The sequence below is a fragment of the Physella acuta genome, unplaced genomic scaffold, assembly GCF_028476545.2.
Source record: "Physella acuta isolate Inbredline_101_S28 unplaced genomic scaffold, ASM2847654v3 ptg000992l, whole genome shotgun sequence".
Lineage (NCBI taxonomy): Eukaryota > Metazoa > Mollusca > Gastropoda > Physidae > Physella > Physella acuta.
The window spans coordinates 55332-74959 of record NW_026732509.1 but is presented as its reverse complement, the minus strand read 5'-3'; the positions used below and the strand labels follow the sequence as shown (position 1 = coordinate 74959).

The 19628-nt window shown below is 36.6% G+C and overlaps 1 protein-coding gene across 12 annotated transcripts in view; it reads right to left on the bottom strand.

The window, feature by feature from the left end:
- Positions 1-307: 307 nt before the first annotated feature.
- Positions 308-19628, bottom strand: part of LOC131954376 (bromodomain adjacent to zinc finger domain protein 2B) — a 71688-nt gene continuing 52367 nt past the window's right edge. For 7 of the 12 annotated variants that reach the window (XM_059318000.1, XM_059318003.1, XM_059318005.1 and 4 more), the window contains 26 exons: positions 18859-19042; positions 18208-18300; positions 17249-17364; positions 16707-16778; positions 16298-16342; positions 15767-15841; positions 15530-15592; positions 15313-15390; positions 14979-15087; positions 14699-14841; positions 14212-14313; positions 13941-14050; positions 13736-13810; positions 13048-13276; positions 12901-12960; positions 9861-12366; positions 9125-9304; positions 8368-8744; positions 7799-7962; positions 7094-7289; positions 6650-6739; positions 6468-6524; positions 5073-5228; positions 4175-4599; positions 2966-3109; positions 308-2534 (listed from right to left, as the gene is read on the bottom strand). In XM_059318000.1, the coding sequence (XP_059173983.1) occupies positions 2375-2534; positions 2966-3109; positions 4175-4599; positions 5073-5228; positions 6468-6524; positions 6650-6739; positions 7094-7289; positions 7799-7962; positions 8368-8744; positions 9125-9304; positions 9861-12366; positions 12901-12960; positions 13048-13276; positions 13736-13810; positions 13941-14050; positions 14212-14313; positions 14699-14841; positions 14979-15087; positions 15313-15390; positions 15530-15592; positions 15767-15841; positions 16298-16342; positions 16707-16778; positions 17249-17364; positions 18208-18300; positions 18859-19042 (6009 nt within the window). In that variant the 3' untranslated portion in view covers positions 308-2374. The remainder of the gene's footprint in view (positions 2535-2965; positions 3110-4174; positions 4600-5072; positions 5229-6467; positions 6525-6649; positions 6740-7093; positions 7290-7798; positions 7963-8367; positions 8745-9124; positions 9305-9860; positions 12367-12900; positions 12961-13047; positions 13277-13735; positions 13811-13940; positions 14051-14211; positions 14314-14698; positions 14842-14978; positions 15088-15312; positions 15391-15529; positions 15593-15766; positions 15842-16297; positions 16343-16706; positions 16779-17248; positions 17365-18207; positions 18301-18858; positions 19043-19628) is intronic. The other 5 variants (XM_059318006.1, XM_059318007.1, XM_059318008.1 and 2 more) reach the window with 5 other exon arrangements.

Sequence of the window (19628 nt, the reverse complement as noted above, 5' to 3'; positions counted from 1 at the left end):
CCTATTCAGTAAACTGGTCATGTCGACCTATCTATTCAGTAAACAGGTCATGTTGACCTATCTATTCAGTAAACAGGTCATGTCGACCTATCTATTCAGTAAACTTAAAGGTCATGTTGACCTATATTCAGTAAACAGGTCATGTTGACCTATTTAATCAGTAAACTAATAGGTCATGCTGACCTATTGAGATGGTATCAGTGATGGTAAAAATAAAACCACTAAAAATAACTACAAACCACTAATCAATTTATAAGTTTAATTAACTTCCGGATAATTTTAAATAAAATCAAGACAACAGTGACACTCTGTGATTATGACAATTAGTTTAATTAATATATCGCTCCAACAAATGAATCCAAGCTGATTAAATAACGTTATGTAAATGTTTTTAAAAGTGGCTGAAGCTTGATCTAGACCAAGTCACAAAATGGAATTCATCAATTCCTGGTTAAATACAGAATGTTCAAAACAACAATTAAATTTTTTTTTTGTTTTTAAATTCATCGGCAAGTAAATATCAGATGAATAAAGGAAGAAAATTTGAATCATTTTTATTAAAAACATCAGCATTTGAAAGAGAAGAAGTTTATTCCCGAAACAAATTTTTTTTGAAACAACCGTATACAAGTTTATTGATTTTAAGATTTTTTGACAAGTTTTAACAATGTTTACACAAAAAAATTATCAATTATTCAAATATGTAAAAAAAAAAAATATATGCCCACAACATAAAAAAGACATTAAAAAATGGTTTGATATTTTAATCTAGACCAGACAGTATAAAAAACAAATTCATCAGAGTGTCACATTGACAGACTGCTGGGACTACTGTCCACCTATATTGCTCAACTCTAGACACAGGTCATGTATATATTAAATAGTAAATAAATTAATTTCAACCAGATCCAATATACACATTTGGTCACAGGAAGCTGAGCGGTACAATATAAACATCTGACACGAATGGATGAGTCTTTACAGTAAGTCAAGCACATGTATCAATAGCCAAAAATAAAATGGTAACACAATCACAATGAAGTTGATGAAGAGAAAAATAAATCAATATTATGAAACTTTAATTATGTTGAGTGAAAAATTCATTAAAAAAAAATTGAAATGGAGATATGATATATGAAAAGTGTTTATGGTGAAAGTATGATTAATTTCATCAAAGATGATGAACCAGCATCTATTGGCAATGTGTCTACGACAGTGGTAGCTGAAGTCAATAGCTAAATGTACATTTTTATTTTATTCTAAAGAAAAGCTGAAAGATTGACAAAGTTAAAAGACTGGGGGGTAAAAAAAATGTATACATAGAAAATGTCAGCTGACCAGATTTTAAATATTTAAAAGGTTAATGAGTGCAGTTTTATTTTCATGACCTGGCCATCACCTGTGTCCAGGTAATGATGTGATCTCTGACCACAGCTATCTTCCAGCAGTGGCTGACCAGTGCCAGGAGTCCTTTGGACTGTTCCACTGGCCGGCTAGCACATGTTCTAACAGGTCATGTGATCATCTGACCCCTGGAAACTTGCCTTCTTTACCTGACTGACCTATAAACTTATGACATTCAGGTCAACAGGTCATGTGATCTTCTGACCCCACCTTGAACTTTGATCTGACCTGTGAACTTTGACCCATCAACTGCTGGGTCATTCAAGGGTCCCAGAATTACCATACAAGAAATCATAACGTATTCACATATGTACAGTTTAATTATTAGGGCACATTTGTAAGGAAAAGTATGACAGAAATGTAACACAAAATGTGCGTTGGAATCAGGGCAAAGTCACATTCCCACTTTCACTTGGTCATTACTTATAAGAAAAAAAAGGTAATTAACTTTTAATTAAGGCAAAAATTAACCTAGGCAGAATTACCACAAAAATTTTTTTTTGTTTTAAATTTCTCACATGCTATTCACAGATAAGTAAAGTTATCATTTGAAAAAACATGAACAAAAGTTCAGAGTTCAACATCACTAGACAGCAAAGATATTCAAGCAATTTGATTGGTCAATCACAAAAGGTCAACAGATATGACCTTCACAAAAAAAAAACAACTACAAACACTTGACTAAGGAGCTCAATAATCCCAGAGGAAGTAGAGTTATTACTGTAGTACCTTTTATCTGTTGTAAAAGTCTTTTAGCTTTTCCTTTTTTTCAAAGTCAGAAGCAATGCAGTTTAGATCCAAGTTCAAGGTCATGACACAGCGGTTGCTGGTAACATGACGTTGGTGGTTTTCACGAATGAAAATCTTTTTTTTGGTTTAAGATTTCACCTCAGTGCCAGTACGATTCCCACCTGTAACAGGTGTTTTGATACCATAGAGGTAATGTGCAAGAGATGAGGGAGGGCGGAGTCTAGGGGGCGTCATCAGGAAACAGCTCCAGCCAACGGCGTTCAAAGAACTGCCTCATGATGAACCCGGCCTGGCCCACATCGGAGTCGTCCTCGTTGAATGTTTCGCAGTTGTTGAAAATGAGCCGCATGTCTGCTGCAAACTCCTGTCTGTGTTTGTATCTGTTGAACATAAAAATAGTAAAACTTACAGGCCCGGGCGTATTTTGGTAGGTTGTCAGCACTGTCATGGAGAAAGGGAGGTAATAATAATATAAGTATTTTATAAAGGTAACCATAATAGGCACAGACACCTTTTTTTTCACACTTGTCATATTTATTAACATTAATAATTTTAATAAAATAATAACATTTAAATATTAAAGACAGTAATAAAATAGCATTTAAAATGATGATAGTGATATTACGATAGGTATAATTATTTTTTTACATGAAGAAATTATATATCTGGTGCATTTACAATTAATACAAATCATTTGGGGGTCAATTTTAAATAATTTTGTTTTACATAGCAATCAAATCAGAACATAGCAGTTATAAAGACTAATTATTTTTGCTCAAGTATTTTAATACAGAAAAAGAAGGGAGCTCACTCTTTAGCTTTTATTTTATTCCTGGCAGTAGTGAAGTCCATGGGAGTCTTGATGTATTTCTTGTAGGAGGGGAACTGTTTCCTGTTGACTGGCTTAAGGAAGGGCCAGCCATCCTCGTGTTTCTCTAGCTCGCTCAACAGTTTTCTGGAACAGGTGTGACAGGTAAAGGTGTGAAATGATACAGGTGTGATGTGATACAGGTGTGATGTGGTATAGGTGTGATGTGGTACAGGTGTGATGTGGTACAGGTGTGATATGGTACAGGTGTGACATGGTACAGGTGTGACATGGTACAGGTGTGACATGGTACAGATGTGATGTGGTACAGGTGTGATGTGGTACAGGTGTGATGTGGTACAGGTGACATGATACAGGTGTGACAGGTAAAGGTGTGAAATGATACAGGTGTGATGTGATACAGGTGTGATGTGGTACAGGTGTGATGTGGTACAGGTGTGACGTGGTATAGGTGTGACATGGTACAGGTGTGACATGGTACAGGTGTGACATGGTACAGGTGTGACATGGTACAGGTGTGACATGGTACAGGTGTGACATGGTACAGATGTGATGTGGTACAGGTGTGATGTGGTACAGGTGTGATGTGGTACAGGTGTGATGTGGTACAGGTGTGATGTGGTACAGGTGTGATGTGGTACAGGTGTGATGTGGTACAGGTGACATGATACAGGTGTGACAGGTAAAGGTGTGAAATGATACAGGTGTGATGTGGTACAGGTTTTACATAATACATGTTGACATGATACTAGTTTGACATGATACTAATTTCATATTACATGTTAAATATGATACAGCTAAACAGATTTAATTTTAGAGATGTTGAGAAAAAAAAATCTATAAATAAGTAACTTCTAGTAGTTAACTTTATAATGTTAGCATGTGTAAAGATTTTACTTGATCCAACAGTTATCTTATGTTGACAAAATATGCAAAGATTGGTTATTTTGTTATTTGGTACATAAGCAACAGATTATAACCATCTTTCTCAAGGAAGGATTGTGGAATTATGCATACAATAAACTGTTTTCTATTTTTTATAATATTTTAAATTTATCACAGTTGGTTTCTCATTCTCATTTTAAACATTAATTACATCTTAAGCAAATCCAAAGATCAGATTTTAAAAATTGACTCTCTGTAAAATGGTTTATAATCTAGATAAATGATCTGAAAGACAACCAAACTTACCCACAAATCACCAGGTCTTTGTTACTTCCCTTTTCAACTTTCTTGTCCTCCACTTCAGGAGATTTCTCACTCTCCTCCACTTTCTCTTTCTTCTCTCTGGGTTTCCTCTCTTTCTTTTCTTTTTTCTCTTTCTTCTCTTTTTTCTTGGGTGGGGGAGAGAAATCAGCCTGCCCGCCCTCTTTTTCTTTCTTTTTCCTTTTCTTCTTCTCTGGACTAGATTGCTGTGATGAGTCGAGGCTAAACGATGGTGCAGTGGGTGTTTTTTTGCTGTTTTTGTCCACCTCCACGCACCCCCCTCCCCCGGATGAAGTGGAAACCATAGAACACTCCTCAGTGTCCAGTGTGTCCTCCTTGACCAGCTTGGTCACTATAATCCTCTGTACTGTGGGTAGGCTCTCCTTACGTTTTTTACGTTTGGAGTTTCCCTAAGGTAGAATACAAAGGTTTAAAATATACATCCACACAGATTTAAATTTGTCGAGTTTTTTAAGATAGAAGAAGTTTTAACATAATACCAGTATATCCAGATAGGAAGATATATATAGAATATATGTGGAGTTTCCCTAATGGAAGAAAACATTTTTACATAATATCTACATATAGGAAGACATCTACAGAATATATGTATTTCCTACAGTCCAACCAACCACCACCCCATCTGATTAGAACATGAATAAACAATATATCAGGAATTCAGTGGTCAGAACTAAGTCCAGCCACTTTCATTTTCCCTGATACCTAAAATAGGTGGGTGGACTTAGGAACCACTGATTCAAGCTCATGAGAAGAACTAGTGAAATATAAACAAATATAACACTTATCAAACCTATGAATATTAGCTATAAGCATCAAATTGAATATTTTCTGTACAGTAAATAGTTAGTACACAATGAATCACCTTTTCCACTAAACAGTTGGAACACTGCCATTTCTTGGGCATGCGAGGTAGAGGTGGGTCCAGACAATCCAGGTGGATGTACCTGGGACACTTGCAGCAGGAGACTATCCTGCCACCTGGGCGACCACATACAACACAGTGGGGCGTGCCACTGGCCTGCAGATATTATACAGGTAACATTAGGTGCTAGTATACAGAAGGTAAACATTAGGTGCTAACATAGAGATGGTAAACATTAGGTGCTAGCATAGAGATGGTAAACATTAGGTGCTAACATAGAGATGGTAAACATTAGGTGCTAGCATAGAGATGGTAAACATTAGGTGCTAGCATAGAGATGGTAAACATTAGGTGGTGTCATGGGGATGGTAAACATTAGGTGCTAACATACAGATGGTAAACATTAGGTGCTAGTATACAGAAGGTAAACATTAGGTGCTAACATACAGATGGTAAACATTAGGTGGTGTCATGGGGATGGTAAACATTAGGTGGTGTCATGGGGATGGTAAACATTAGGTGCTAACATACAGATGGTAAACATTAGGTGGTGTCATGGGGATGGTAAACATTAGGTGCTAACATACAGATGGTAAACATTAGGTGGTGTCATGGGGATGGTAAACATTAGGTGCTAACATACAGATGGTAAACATTAGGTGGTGTCATGGGGATGGTAAACATTAGGTGGTGTCATAGAGATGGTAAACATTGGTGTCATAGAGATGGTAAACATTAGGTGGTGTCATGGGGATGGTAAACATTAGGTGGTGTCATGGGGATGGTAAACATTAGGTGGTGTCATGGGGATGGTAAACATTAGGTGCTAACATACAGATGGTAAACATTAGGTGCTAACATACAGATGGTAAACATTAGGTGGTGTCATGGGGATGGTAAACATTAGGTGCTAACATACAGATGGTAAACATTAGGTGCTAACATACAGATGGTAAACATTAGGTGCTAGTATACAGATGGTAAACATTAGGTGCTAGCATACAGATGGTAAACATTAAGTGCTAGCATACAGAAGGTAAACATTAGGTGGTGTCGTGGGGATGGTAAACATTAGGTGGTGTCATGGGGATGGTAAACATTAGGTGATGTCGTGGGGATGGTAAACATTAGGTGGTGTCATGGGGATGGTAAACATTGGTGTCATGGGGATGGTAAACATTGGTGTCATGGGGATGGTAAACATTAGGTGGTGTGATGGGGATGGTAAACACTAAATGGTAGCATCTGGGATGGTTGAAAACCAGATAGTAGCATGGGGGATGGTAAATATTAGCTGGTATCTCAGCAGATATCAATGGCAATCAGGCTCAGGTGTATATTTCTAATAACTAGAGTTACCTATATGTACATACACAAAAATGAAGAATTACCTACCTTTGAAACACACTCAAAGCAATACCAATCACCATCTGGAATGTTTTCCATTTTGGGCTAAGAAACATAATATATTTTAAATATAAATATTGCCAGTGCCATCTACAAGTAAACAGTTTAATAATAAAGTTTGTATTTGAAATCTTCAACAGAAACAATTTTTAAAAAAAGAAACTTTTTACCTTAAAGCAATAGGTGTGGTAACCCTTGTCACAGCCATCACAAAGCAAAAGTTGAGCCTCATTATCATCTTTCCTACATATCTGGCACGTCTGCATTCAATCAGTTAAATAATCATTAAAATCAACTTTGTAAAACAGTTACCATTAATTAAAGATTTGCGTTGCAGGGAATACAAATTATTTGTACAAATTTGTGTATATGTATTTATAACAAGCTTTTATGTGAGAGATAATGTACCTACATCTTAACAATACCTATTATTATAAGAATGTCTTCAATGTGCATGTAAATGTGTGTGTGTGTTGCTGTGTAACTGTACTTATTTATGTGTATACTTAACTGAATGAAAATATAAATACGTCCTTTTAGTGTATGTGTATGTGAATGTATATGTATGTGTATGTATGGAATGTATATGTATGTGTATGTATGTGAGCACGTACCACCCTCATGATGCTCTTCTCCCAGGAGATGGACTTGGCCAACAACTGTGTACACAGACTGAGCTGGGCCGGGCTCTCAGAGCCGACCACCGCCTGCCTCCACAGCAGCAGACCTGGGGGGATGTCCTCGTCATCACCAAAGTCTCCGTCAATCCGGTCTGTGTGTGAGGACAGGCTGGACAGGTTCAGCTGGACACTAGAACATGGACACAAAGTTGACATAATGTTGACACAAAGTTGACACAAAGTTGACTCAAATTTTCCTCAATATTTAAACTGTTTCATGTAAAAACTACAGGGGCAAACAGAACACTTTGTAATGTGTTTTATTCTATAGAACACATAAAATACAACCAAATGCTTGAATAAGCATAAAGTCATGTAGATAGCTTGTACTTTATTTAAATAATAAAGAATAAAAACATAATAGTTATATTAATACTATTATTTTTTTATATATAATCTAAAGCTGAACCGCGGCATATCATACACCTCTATTTAGTTGCTTTATTTTCTACTTTTGAGTACTTCATAGTTAGTGAATTTGTGCGTTTATGTGGTGTCGCTTGGTCATGAAGAGAATTATATATATAGATAATAATATAAACATAGCAAAAGTCATATATATATATATTAGTAAAATATTTGAACCTAAGAAGAGTGAAAATAAAACGCCAATAAAAGAGCAAGTGATCAGTGACTGACCTTCTGATGAGGGGAGGTTTCAGGTAGCGCCTCTCAATGTTGGCCTCCAACTGCAGCAGACGTGAGATGGCAATGTCCAGCGGGTAGCTCTCAGTGTCGCTGACATCCTTCACTGACCTGTCCACCAGAGTGATGTTGTTGTCTTTGTTGGGGCGCCACCCTTGCTGTGGTCAGATTGGTAAAATTCAATTCATCAACAACATACATTGTATGATACATGGGCTAAACTTAATATTAACAGAACGCATGTGAGTCAAATTATACTCTCTGCTAATTAATAACACCAAGTAATAACACTGCAAATTCCAAATTTTTTTACTTGAATTTACCAAATCAAAGAGTTTTATAAAAAAAAATGTAGATATCTATTTTTTAAACAATTTGTAAAAGCCGTTCATTGTTTTTTAATTTTTAAAAAATATTATTTTTAAGAATTCTGGTGTTGACATGTATTTTTGTGTTAAAGCTTTTGAAGTTTAAAATATTAATCACCATTTTTTTTTAAAATAAAGCTTTAGATTTTTCTTAGTCTCCGATAAAAAAACGTAGCTCTATTTATATAATTTTACCTTGGCTTGTAGACTGGCCTGAAAGATCCTCTCTTCCAGCGCCTCCACTTCGTCAAGCGCGGCCATCTCGATCTGATGCATACATGAAATTGACCAGTTCTCTGGGTCGTCAGGTGGAACAAAGTCCTCCACACTGTTTTCCCCAGCCTGCAGACAATCCACCTTAACCTCACTGTCTTTGGGCTTTTCCTCTGCTGTTTCCTCTAGTTTTACTTTCACTTCCTCTACAGGTTTGTCTACCTCCTGTGCTGAAGAGTCAGCTGGTTCAGGTGTTGGCCCCTCAGTGTCCACCTTGTCCACCTCCATGCTCTTGTCCTCATCTGGTTTTATGTCATCTTTCTCTGGTGTTTCTTTGTTTTCAGTAAGTACAGGTTGGCCTAGATACATTATTTATACAGAAAAATAATTTCAATTTCAATAATGTATGTGAAATGGTATAACAATATTTTCATTAAAAAATCTACTATTGGCCTTAGGAAAAATAAATTTTTAATTAAATAAATACAATACATAAAAAATTTGTAATTTATAAAATAAATAATGTAAATATAACAGCAATATTTCCATAATGTAAAAGTTAACCTGGATAAGTTTAAAAATACTTTAAAAATTAAATTGAATCAAATATATTGGCCAAAGCATATTTAACCAATAAGTAAAAACTAAATTCATTTAAAAATATACTTTACATGTCATTTAAGAAATGCAATATAGTTTTGAGTGTGCAAGATTGTAGTTATAATGCACTAACCCTTACCAGTTTCTGGATTTATCTCCCCTTTCTCTGAATCATAAGTACAGTGTAGCCTTGCATAATCCAGGTACCTGTGGATTGACCTCTGCAAGTTTTTCTCTCTGATGCCTCGATTTAAGGTGCAGGGCATGACAGACTTCAGCATGGCAATGTCATAGATCCTCCACCACCCATGTTGTTCATCTGTGGTCAAGATATGGTCAGTGATGTTATGGTCAGTGGTGGTACAGTCATTAGAGAATGATATGGTAATTCTATGGTGCTATTGTATTATAAAATCATATATTATTCTATGATATGTTATTAAAAGTATCAAATGGTAATTCTATGGTGAAATGGTCAATTTAAAAGGACACAGTTATTGGTGATAGGTTCATTATAGGATGAAATGGTCATTGTTGTTAATGTAGTCATTAGTTATATGACAAAATTGTATGGTCATCAGATGGTCAGCATACAGTCATAAAGACATAACCATCATGTGGTGGTAAAAAAATGGATAAAAAATAGTCCAGATATGGTCATAATACAGTCAAGAAATGGTAATATATTGACTTGTTAAATTTTTGTAAGAAAATAAACTGGGCTTCTGTTTTTAAAATTATTGGATAAAGTGAAAATAAAAAAAGTTTAGTTTACACTCATGGCTTTTCAAAAATTAGTACTGAGGTGAATGTTGATGACACTAATTTATTTATTTTATTTATTTATTCTTTATAATGCTCTTGTTGCTACTTACTTTTTGGTATAGGCTGTGCCTCCCCTTGGGCAGCTCGTAAGATATCCCAGGGGTCAGACTGGAAGGCCATGTCAGGGGGCGGTGGAACTTTGAACTCACCGGCAGAGTCCAGGCCAGGTGTACTGCAGGGGGTGGGTGAGACGGATGGTGTGACCTGACTGGTCAGCAGCTGCAGGGAGGTGAACAGTGGATCCTGCGACAGGATGGATGGGTTGGACTGGATCAGTGGCAGCAGGCTGTCGAAGTTTGCCGCGCTCGGGGAGCTGAGGTATGAACTGAGCGCGGATAAGGATGACGAAGCGGATACGGATATCGCAGATGGAGAGAGCTGGTAGTGCGATGACTGTGGCGAGGGCTGCCCGTGGATGGGCTGGGTCAGGGAGAACTCATCACAGGGCATGCGCGGCAACAGGCTGAACCAGACTTTGTGGTCGACGACCTCAGAGCTGGGTTTGTTCCCCTGGTCTGCGGTGAGTTGCTGGCCCTTGTCTGGCTCTGACGATGTGGTTGGCAGCTGTTTTTTGGTCTCGGCAGATCTCAGCACCTGAGAGGCCGCTTGCTGGAGGAGTTCAGAGGAAGAGTAGGTCGCTTCCCCTTTCAAAATGGAGTCAACTTTTGGGTATGTGCTGCGTGTTTTAGAAACATTGGAGTTGGAGCGAGGCAGGATGGGGGTGGAGGTGAGAAGAGGTGCGGATATGGCGGATGTTGTGATTGGATTATTGTGAGCAGGTGGAGGGGAGACAATGGATGCTAAGCTAGACAAAGTTTCGGAGGCACTAGATGGGCCGTAAGGGTGATGGGAGAGGCCGGGGATAAACGGGGGCTGGGGGAGGTGAGGTGAGGGTGCGGGGCCAGCAGACAGGGGAGGTAGAGTGGATGGTTTGTTGGACTTGTGGCCCGAGTGGGCAGCAGGGGGTGTCAGATCTAACAATGGACTAGCCTGAGCAGAGGGGTGGAAGGGCGGCAGAGGTTGTGGATTTATTGGCTTTGTGTGCGCTGGAATAGGGGTGGATGCCAGAAGGGAGCTACCGGTTGACAGTTTTGATTTTGCTGTAAAGTCAATAGGCACGGAGGCACTTATTGAGATGGGTTCTGGCCCTTTAGAATGTGTTAGATGAGGTAATTTTGGTATGGCTGAGAACAGCAGTGACGAGGTTAGTAGAGACGGTGCCGAGGGGACTGATGGTGGCACCACAATGGTGGAATCTTTCAGCGGCAAATCCTCAGGATCATCACACTTGTACGCCTGGTGAATCGAATGGTTCAACAGGGCCACCAGGGTCTCTCTCTTGGGCTGGCCCATGCTCAGGTCAAGCTGGGCCACGTCTGGTTGACTGGCCGCACCTTTACGCTGGGACACGCCCACTTTCGGCACCTTGAGAATGTCAGAGCTACGACAGCCGAGCTTGTCAAAGGGCTCTGCGCCCTTTTTGGGAATCCCGTTTAGTGATAAGTCATCCGGCAGCGCTGGGGTCTGACCACCATCACAACCATTACTGGATAAATATTTATGAGCCGGGGGACCACTTTCATCTTTCCCACTGGGAGGAACAACGGCTGGAATGAATTTCTGAACTTTGTCTATCATTTGAGAGCCATTTTCATGTTTGAATGGCACGGCGGCAACATTCTCCGCCCTACATGCAAGATCTTTCTCCGGTTCGGACACACTGCTGTTTGTATTAGCACAAAATTTGATATGTGGCCATGCAGCCAGATGTGTAGGTCCAACCGCATTGAAGTGGTTGTTAAAAATGTCTGCTGCGTCACCTGTTTTATCCAGTGCAGGACACACCTTGGCACCTGGTAACCCCACCTGGTCTAGCTTAAGGGAAGTAACTCCAATGTTGTTATTATCAATGCCCTTGTCTCTTATCTCAATGTTTGGTGTGGCTGGTGTGTCCTCCTCGTCCTCCATCTCACAATCTAGCTCCTCACTCTCCTCTATGTCTCTACCAGACTCCGAAGGGCAGGAACTCACCTCAGACACGACAGATTTATCTTCCTTTGATATGCAATTATCTCCCTTCAATACAGAGTTCTCTGTCTTTGAGATGTCTTCTCCCACTGAATCTATTACATTTAACACGCTCTCACACTTATCACTATCCACATTATTGCCTATACCAACCCCTGCATCAACAGTCTGTTTCTCACATGAAACTGAATCATCCACTGGACCAACTTCCTCTCTAGTTTCTTTCTTCCCCTCTGCTACCTCAGTTATCTCTGTATTGCAGCTAACCCTGGACTCCACCTCACTGCCCTCCTGTTTCTCCTCCTTGACCTCAACCTTGACATCCCCCGACTGGTCAGTTTTAGTGTCCACTTGGGCCTCACCAGCTTTGATGTAATCCTCAGGCACACCTGACTCCATCCCCTCCACGTACACGCCCCCGGTCAGGGGCAGGACCCAATATGTCCTCTTATACCTGTCCTGGCCAATGTTGATGGCCCGCAGACGCAGAGATGCCCGGAACACTTTCTGTCTGTACGCAGCGTGTTGCTGTAATGTAAGGAAACACAACAATAATACTCACATAATATAACAAAACTAGTCAACAGAAATTATAGTCAATATTTACCCTATTTTCTACAAGACTAAAATGTAAAGAGAAGCAGGCTATTAAGGATAGAGACATACACAAAATTATTGATGGATATTTCAGCTACTTTAATTTAAGTACTTTGTATGATCTGTTCTTAAACACTCATTAACATTTCAAATAGCTTATGTGAGAAAATTATTTCTTATTGGGACGTAATGATTTGAACAATGTTTGTAAAGTCAAGCAAAATGCAGACATCATCTATTCCCCTGAGTTTCCTCAACACATATTTTTTTCCATTCCTTAACCAGCTGATTTGGATTTGGTAGTGGGATGACCTAAAGTTTTGATCCCAGGTACTTTACTTGAGAAATTTGGGTTAATTAAACCACTAGAACACACTAATTCCTATAAAATGGTAACATGGTTTTAAAAGCTCATCACACAAATCCTAGATGAAAGGGAAATTGTTTTAAAAATTGGTCTCTTACTTTTCTCAGTTTCTCCAACCTCTTATCAGATTCTTCTCTTGTTAAACTTTCATCAATAGGCTGTAAAAAATTCAAAATAACATCAGTAACATAGGAGTAAAATAAAACAGCTGTGCAAATAGAATGCGAGAAAGAAGATTCTCATACCTCAAACGGCATGTTAGAGGCGGAGGATGAGTTGGTCATCACACTGCTGCATCCATCGCTTTCATTGCCGCTGCCTTCATCGTCATCATCATCCTTATCATCTTCATCCTCACTGCCCATTTTTGATGAGGACATGGTATCCTCATCATGCACACCACTAGAGTTGTTGGGACGTCGATCCGATGATTTGTGAATTTTGTTAAACTTTCTGGCTTGGAAGACGCGCAGTCTGAAATTTTAAAAATAAATAAATAGTATATGAAAGCAAAAATTATATAAATACCCCTGCCCTTTTTTTCTAAAAATATTGTAATGATAATTTGGTATTTGAAATGTCTTTTGGTATGGGTAAAAAAAATTCTGGCTACTTTATTAAATTTTTATTTAGCGATTTGGTTACCAGATTCCAAGTACCCATTAAAACTGAGTTTGCTGATAGAAGTCTGGGTTGTATTTTTTACCATAAATAAACAGCTGAGCTCCTTAGAGCTCCAATGCAACATCATTTACATGATCACAAAGCTAAGGTAACTTCAAACAAAACAACACAACCAAGTTCTAATTACAACATCATTTATTTTATGACACAAAGACACAACTAAGGTAACACCTAACATATTTACCTACTTCAAACAAAACAACCCAACTAAGTTCTACTCACTACACCATAAGACAAAGTTTGACTTACTGTCTTAACTGCCCCTCAACAACCCATTTGTCTCGTCTGAGGTTGTTGATCGCATCCATATGCTTGTCAATTTCACTGGATTAAAAAATAACAGAAATTAAGTCGGTTAAAATTAAGAAAAACAAATTAAATAAAAACATTGTTAAATAAATCCTGATTATTTAATTTTTTCTACAGCTTAGCTAAAACATGTAGCTTATATTACTTAGTTATGACTTTGCTGGTCAAAAGTTCATTGCACAAAAATGCCAAGATGGCCGCCTTCTTGGTTGGGTTGAGAGCCTCCATTGGTTTGTCTATCAGCCACTCCATCATCTGGGGGATACAAACAAGTTGCAGTCAAACGCAGTATAAAATTTTTTAAAAGTCCCACAAAGCTCAGCTTCAACAGAATGGGTGTATCAGATAAGTACAACCTGTGGCAAGATCAGAAAGAAGGTTTTTCGAGAATTAGAAAATGAAAATATTTGTTGGACCTCTTTTTCTCCACGAGCTTTGAGGAAGATTCGTAAAACTTCTGACATGGTGGTGTCTGTCATCTCCATCTCAGTGATTTTCTGGTTCAGCCTGGTTGTGGCCTGAGGAAGGAAGAAAAATATTTCTTCAAGTCTTCTATAGGTGAAAATTAGTTACGGCAAAATATTTTTTATATCGTTTAATAATTAAAACACGCCTTTCAATATGAAGATCTTTTTTTTTTTTACCTATTTTAAAATTTCACAATTTTAAAAAACAATTTAATTCAAAAATTAATGTTTTATAATTTGAACTACCTTAAAACTTTTAAAAGGAGATAAATCATCTCAAATTTAAAAAAAAATTCTATCAATATGTTAACTTATGTTACTAATTACATTAAAATTTTATAAACTGGGGGAACCATTAATTTAAAATGTTTAATTATTTGGACTGCCACATATTTTAAAAACTAGAATACAGCTAACACATTATTTAAATATTTACCTCTTTAGGGTTTGGAACCCCCACATCATCCAGTGCAAACCTCAACAAATGCATGACTAGGGACATGAGTTCCTCCACATCATCATCAGATTCATTCAACAAGCCTTTCTCTAGGGACTCCAGGGTTGGGATGGAGGATTTTTCTGGATTCAAAATTTTTTAAATGCAATTAATAAATTATATTACAAGATGAATAATTAAATATTATTAAACCGTTCAAACAGGATTTCATTAAGTATTTTAAAAATTTCTCGTTAAACAAATTATTTGATTTACATACCCAGGTTGAGGGCGACACCAAAGTTGTTGAGGAACTCAACCACCATCAGACAATCTGCCACTGGGCGTCCAGCAAGCTTGGTCTTCATACGGGGATACTTAGGGAGGGGCTGTCAATCAAACGCATGAGTAATGTAAGTAGAGAACAGCTAATGTAATCAGAAGTAACAAGTATAGTGTAAATCAAATGCTGAGTAAACAGGAAATACTTAATTACTAAAAGTAATGAAAAATTTCCAGAATGTAAGCTTTTAAATTAAAATGGCAAGTAGATTAAAGATATTTAATTACTAAGCAGAAAAATTACAGTTAGGTTTAAAAATTAAATATATTACCTTAGCGTTTTTAAGCTCCATGTCTTCAACTGGTTTTTTTAACTCCATGGCAACCTCGAGTTCAACTCTTCTCTGATGCTGTATGGATGAAAAAAAAGGATAGCATGTTGATATACGTAAAACCCTTTCACCTCTTAATTTTGTTTTATGATAGAAAAATTGCAATTCTTGTAAAAAGTAGCATTTTACTTTTAAGCTTCTTTTCAAAAAAACTCACCATTTTCATTTCTTTTTGTTTTATTTTCTCATGCAATTTTTCTTCTCTAAGGCGTTCCTTAGTCTAAAAAAATGTGATGTTGAATGAAATTTAGTAGGAGCAAAATGTGTTATGTGAAAGTTTTGTGAAATGAAATGTACGTGAAGATCACACTTAAGAAGACTAAAATGTTTGTATGAAATCTACGATTAAAGATAATTTGTTTTTGTCTCTCAGGTTAGGGTCTGCCGTGTCTACCTGTTTCTCCTCCTGACGTTTGCGCTGCTCCAAGGCTTTCAGCAACAGCAAATGTTGTCTTCTTCTCTCCCTTTCCTAGTGTGGGAGGAAACAAAAATTTTGTAAGCATTTAAATTTTAACAGGTGATATCTGAGACACAAAATATTGCCAGTAACTAAGCTAGTTTGACTGAATAAGGAAGAGGGAAATGGCAATTAATAGTTAACAGATTATTAGAATTGATAGGTTTTTCAAATTTACAGGAATCTGCAAGTACCTTTTAAAGTTTACTTATCACAGTTCATTGCATTAAAAAAACGTATCTCAATAACATTTTAATATAGAACCTTTATGTCAACACTGTTCATAATTGTAATGTTTAGTGTCAAAAACTAAATGAAATTTTTTTTTAAATAGAGACACGTAAAATCTAAACTATTCAATATTAATTTTTCAATTAAAAAAAAATCTATTATAACAGTATATGTCAACAACATTTCAACAAAATGTGAGAAGAATTACTGCCCCATTTTCAAATCTGCATGACTTACCTGCTCTTTCATGATGACCAGCTGTTGTCTTTTCATGTCCCGCTCCTGTGTTCAAATGAAAATTTTAAAACAGTTTTAAAGAGTCATTTAATATGTATTATTGTATAACTTAGCATGTGCAATTAATTATTATTAAATAAAATGATTTAAAATTTGTGAAGAAATGCAATTTAAAATAAAAAGTTTGAAATAAATCCATATGAGGTGTATTTATATTTTGGCCAAAAATAGATAAAATGGTTTGTAAAAAAAAATGTTAAAAAAAAGAAAAACTTTTAAATTATGGTAATTCTTTTTTTTAAAATGTATTCAATATTTTTCAGTAAATACACCACTATTTACCTTCATACCCCATTTTTCAATAGTACCTAAAGTAAAAGTATGCCATATGCCCACCCCTCCCACTTACACAAACCTTATTCCTCTGTACTGCATCTGCCAGCCTCATCTCTTCCAACTCCCTCTGACGCCTGTTGCGAGCCTACAAAGTTTAATAAAGCAATTTTAAAACACTAACAAGAAACGTACTTATCCTAAACACAATTTTTGTTGCCCTTATTCTTTTTTAAAATGTAATCTTACTATATTGATTTCAACCTCCTTTATACTTAAAACATAATTTAACATTAATCAAATCAATAAATAATTTGGTTAAAAAGCAAAAACTTTATGGGTGCAATTCCTGAATTTTTAAGTGCTTCAAACCTTTGATGTACTTTAAGAAAATTTTCTAGAATTTTTTTACAAGTTTTCTTTTTGTTGTATTTTTCCGAGTTAATGTATGGTAATAAACTGTTCCAAAGCAATCCTGATAAATCTTACTTCAATAAACTGCTGTGCCCCAAGTAACCCCAATAAATCTTACTTCAATAAACTGCTGTGCTCCAAGTAACCCCAATAAATCTTACTTCAATAAACTGCTGAGCCCCAAGTAACCCCAATAAATCTTACTTCAATAATCTGCTGCGCCCTAAGCTCTCGCTCCCTGCGTAGCTGCTCCTGAACCCTGATCTTCTCCTGCTGCTTATCTCGTTTGTGCTGCTCCTTTTCTTTCCTTCTCTCTAGAACTGAAAGCAGTGGAACCACTTAGCAACTACAGACACTAACAGCAACACAAAGAATTTGACATCATACATGTAATACAAAGTAAAATTAACACATTACACAGACACAAAAATAATTTTTATGTCAAAAATAATTTTTATGTCAACTAAACATCATTTAAATATTAATTTTAACAAACATTGAACCTAATATTCAGCAAATAAATGAAAATTTAAATTTGTTCCATGCATAAAAGAAACAATGTATGTAGTAATACTAAAGAGTTAGGATCAGTTATTCCTGAAGGTTAAAAATCAACACTAAAGCATTATTAAAAAAAAAAGGTGTAAAAAGTACAGATCTTCAACATATGCTAAGAAATAGATATCAGAAACTTGTTTGATCATGGTTTCATTTAAGAGTAAAAACTAAATATTTAATAAATATAAAAAACATCAATAACCAATTGGGGTAGACAAGGTTTTAAAAAAAAGGTTTTTTAAGCTAATAGAGATTAGCAATAAGAAAGAAAATTTAGACAAATTTTTTAAACAAAGTATTTCCCAGCATATATTGGTTGATATTAGGAAATAAAATTAGTAATGAATAAAAAATTTTGTACATTTTTTAAAAATGGTTTAATATTAGTAAAGCCTCACTCTATTGCGAAACCAAAAGGAAAAAAGCTTTAACACATGCAGTAGTTCGCAACAAAAAGCATAATCTTCTTCAACAACCCTAGCACAAACATTCCACTATTTGTTTGAGGAAAAGTGATTTTAAACTGCTAGACTGCCAGGAGAGGAAGTAGCTATCTTTATTTTGATACCAGCTTGTCACATATAGTGCAAGATTCAAGGCCCAACCTTTTGTCTCCCTTTCTTTCTTCTCCATTTCTTTTAGCCTCTGTCGCTCCTCCTTTTTCTCAAATCTCATCTCTGATGCACGACGTGAGATTTCTGCAAATTTTATCATTCATTGAACTAAAAAAATTCACTTAATTTTTCTTTTTTTTTGTTAAATTTTTTTTTTTATCTCTCAAGGGACAAAACTTCCATTTCCTCCAACTAAAACTGTCAGAGTAGTCACACCCATTCACCTCTCTCTAACAGTTAGTTACTGCTACAGAAACAACATGCACAATTTTTTTGTCAGAAGATTATAGTAAAAAAACTGAACTCTCCAGTCTCCAGAAAACAAAGAGGTTAATCTAACATAAAACTAGAAATATTTCACAGTAGAGTTAGCAAGAGAAATTTAGTCTAGTTTACGGAAACAAAATATATAAATATTAATATATTTTAGTACTTTGAGTAAAAAGGAAATAAAATTAATACTACAATTCCTAAATTGTAACAAAGAGTCAAAACTTGCCCTTGTACCCATACAAAGAAACACCTCACCTGACATCCACCATTACAGTTTCTGAACAAGTTTTTTAAACTAGAAGCAAATTAAAGTCAACAATACTGAACCAGAAGCAACACCTTGACCCACACTAAGAGAAATGAACCCACTGTGAGCACCTTGTAACTCAATCCTGCGCTTCAGCTTGTTCTCCATCACCTGCCTGGCCAGCGCCTGCTCCTTGGCCGCTTTCTCGCGCTTCTGACGGGCCAACATCTGCATGCGGGCCCGCTTCCCACGAGACATCTCAATCTTCTCCACCACTTCAGCGTCAGAGAGAGGAACTGGCTGTCCCTAAATAAAATACCAGAAGATTTTAGCCGTCTTATTTTTAAAAACACAGTTGAAATATATTTTTAATGGTGGGGTGGGGGCAGTGAGGTTGGGTGGTAGAGCGTATGCCTTCTAACTCTATAGTCTCGAGTTCTGAACTCAAGCTCTAGTCTGTAGAATGTCCCTGAGTCCACCTGGCTCTGATGGGTAACAGACTCAAGTAAGAGAAAGTGCAAGCATCTTAGCATAATGATAATACACTGTTTTCAACAGCCCATTTACCAACTAAGGCGTACTTTACTTTTACTTGCTAAGAAAAACATTTAGTAAAAAAAAAACATAAAAAGCATGGTTTTTATAAAATAAATTTTCAAAAATTCTCATTCTGTGTTAAGCCTAGAATGATACCAAAAGTTTATAGAAACACAATGTCATGAATGTAATAGCCTGCTGGATAGCTAATGAAACATTTTAAATATCTCCTCAATCCCCTGTTTTATGTTATTTTCATAAATTCTGCCATTCTTCCAACCATCCTCAGCAAATATCCTTCCAGCCACATTACTAAACATCCCACCAACAATTCCTCCCTCCCCACCCATCTCAG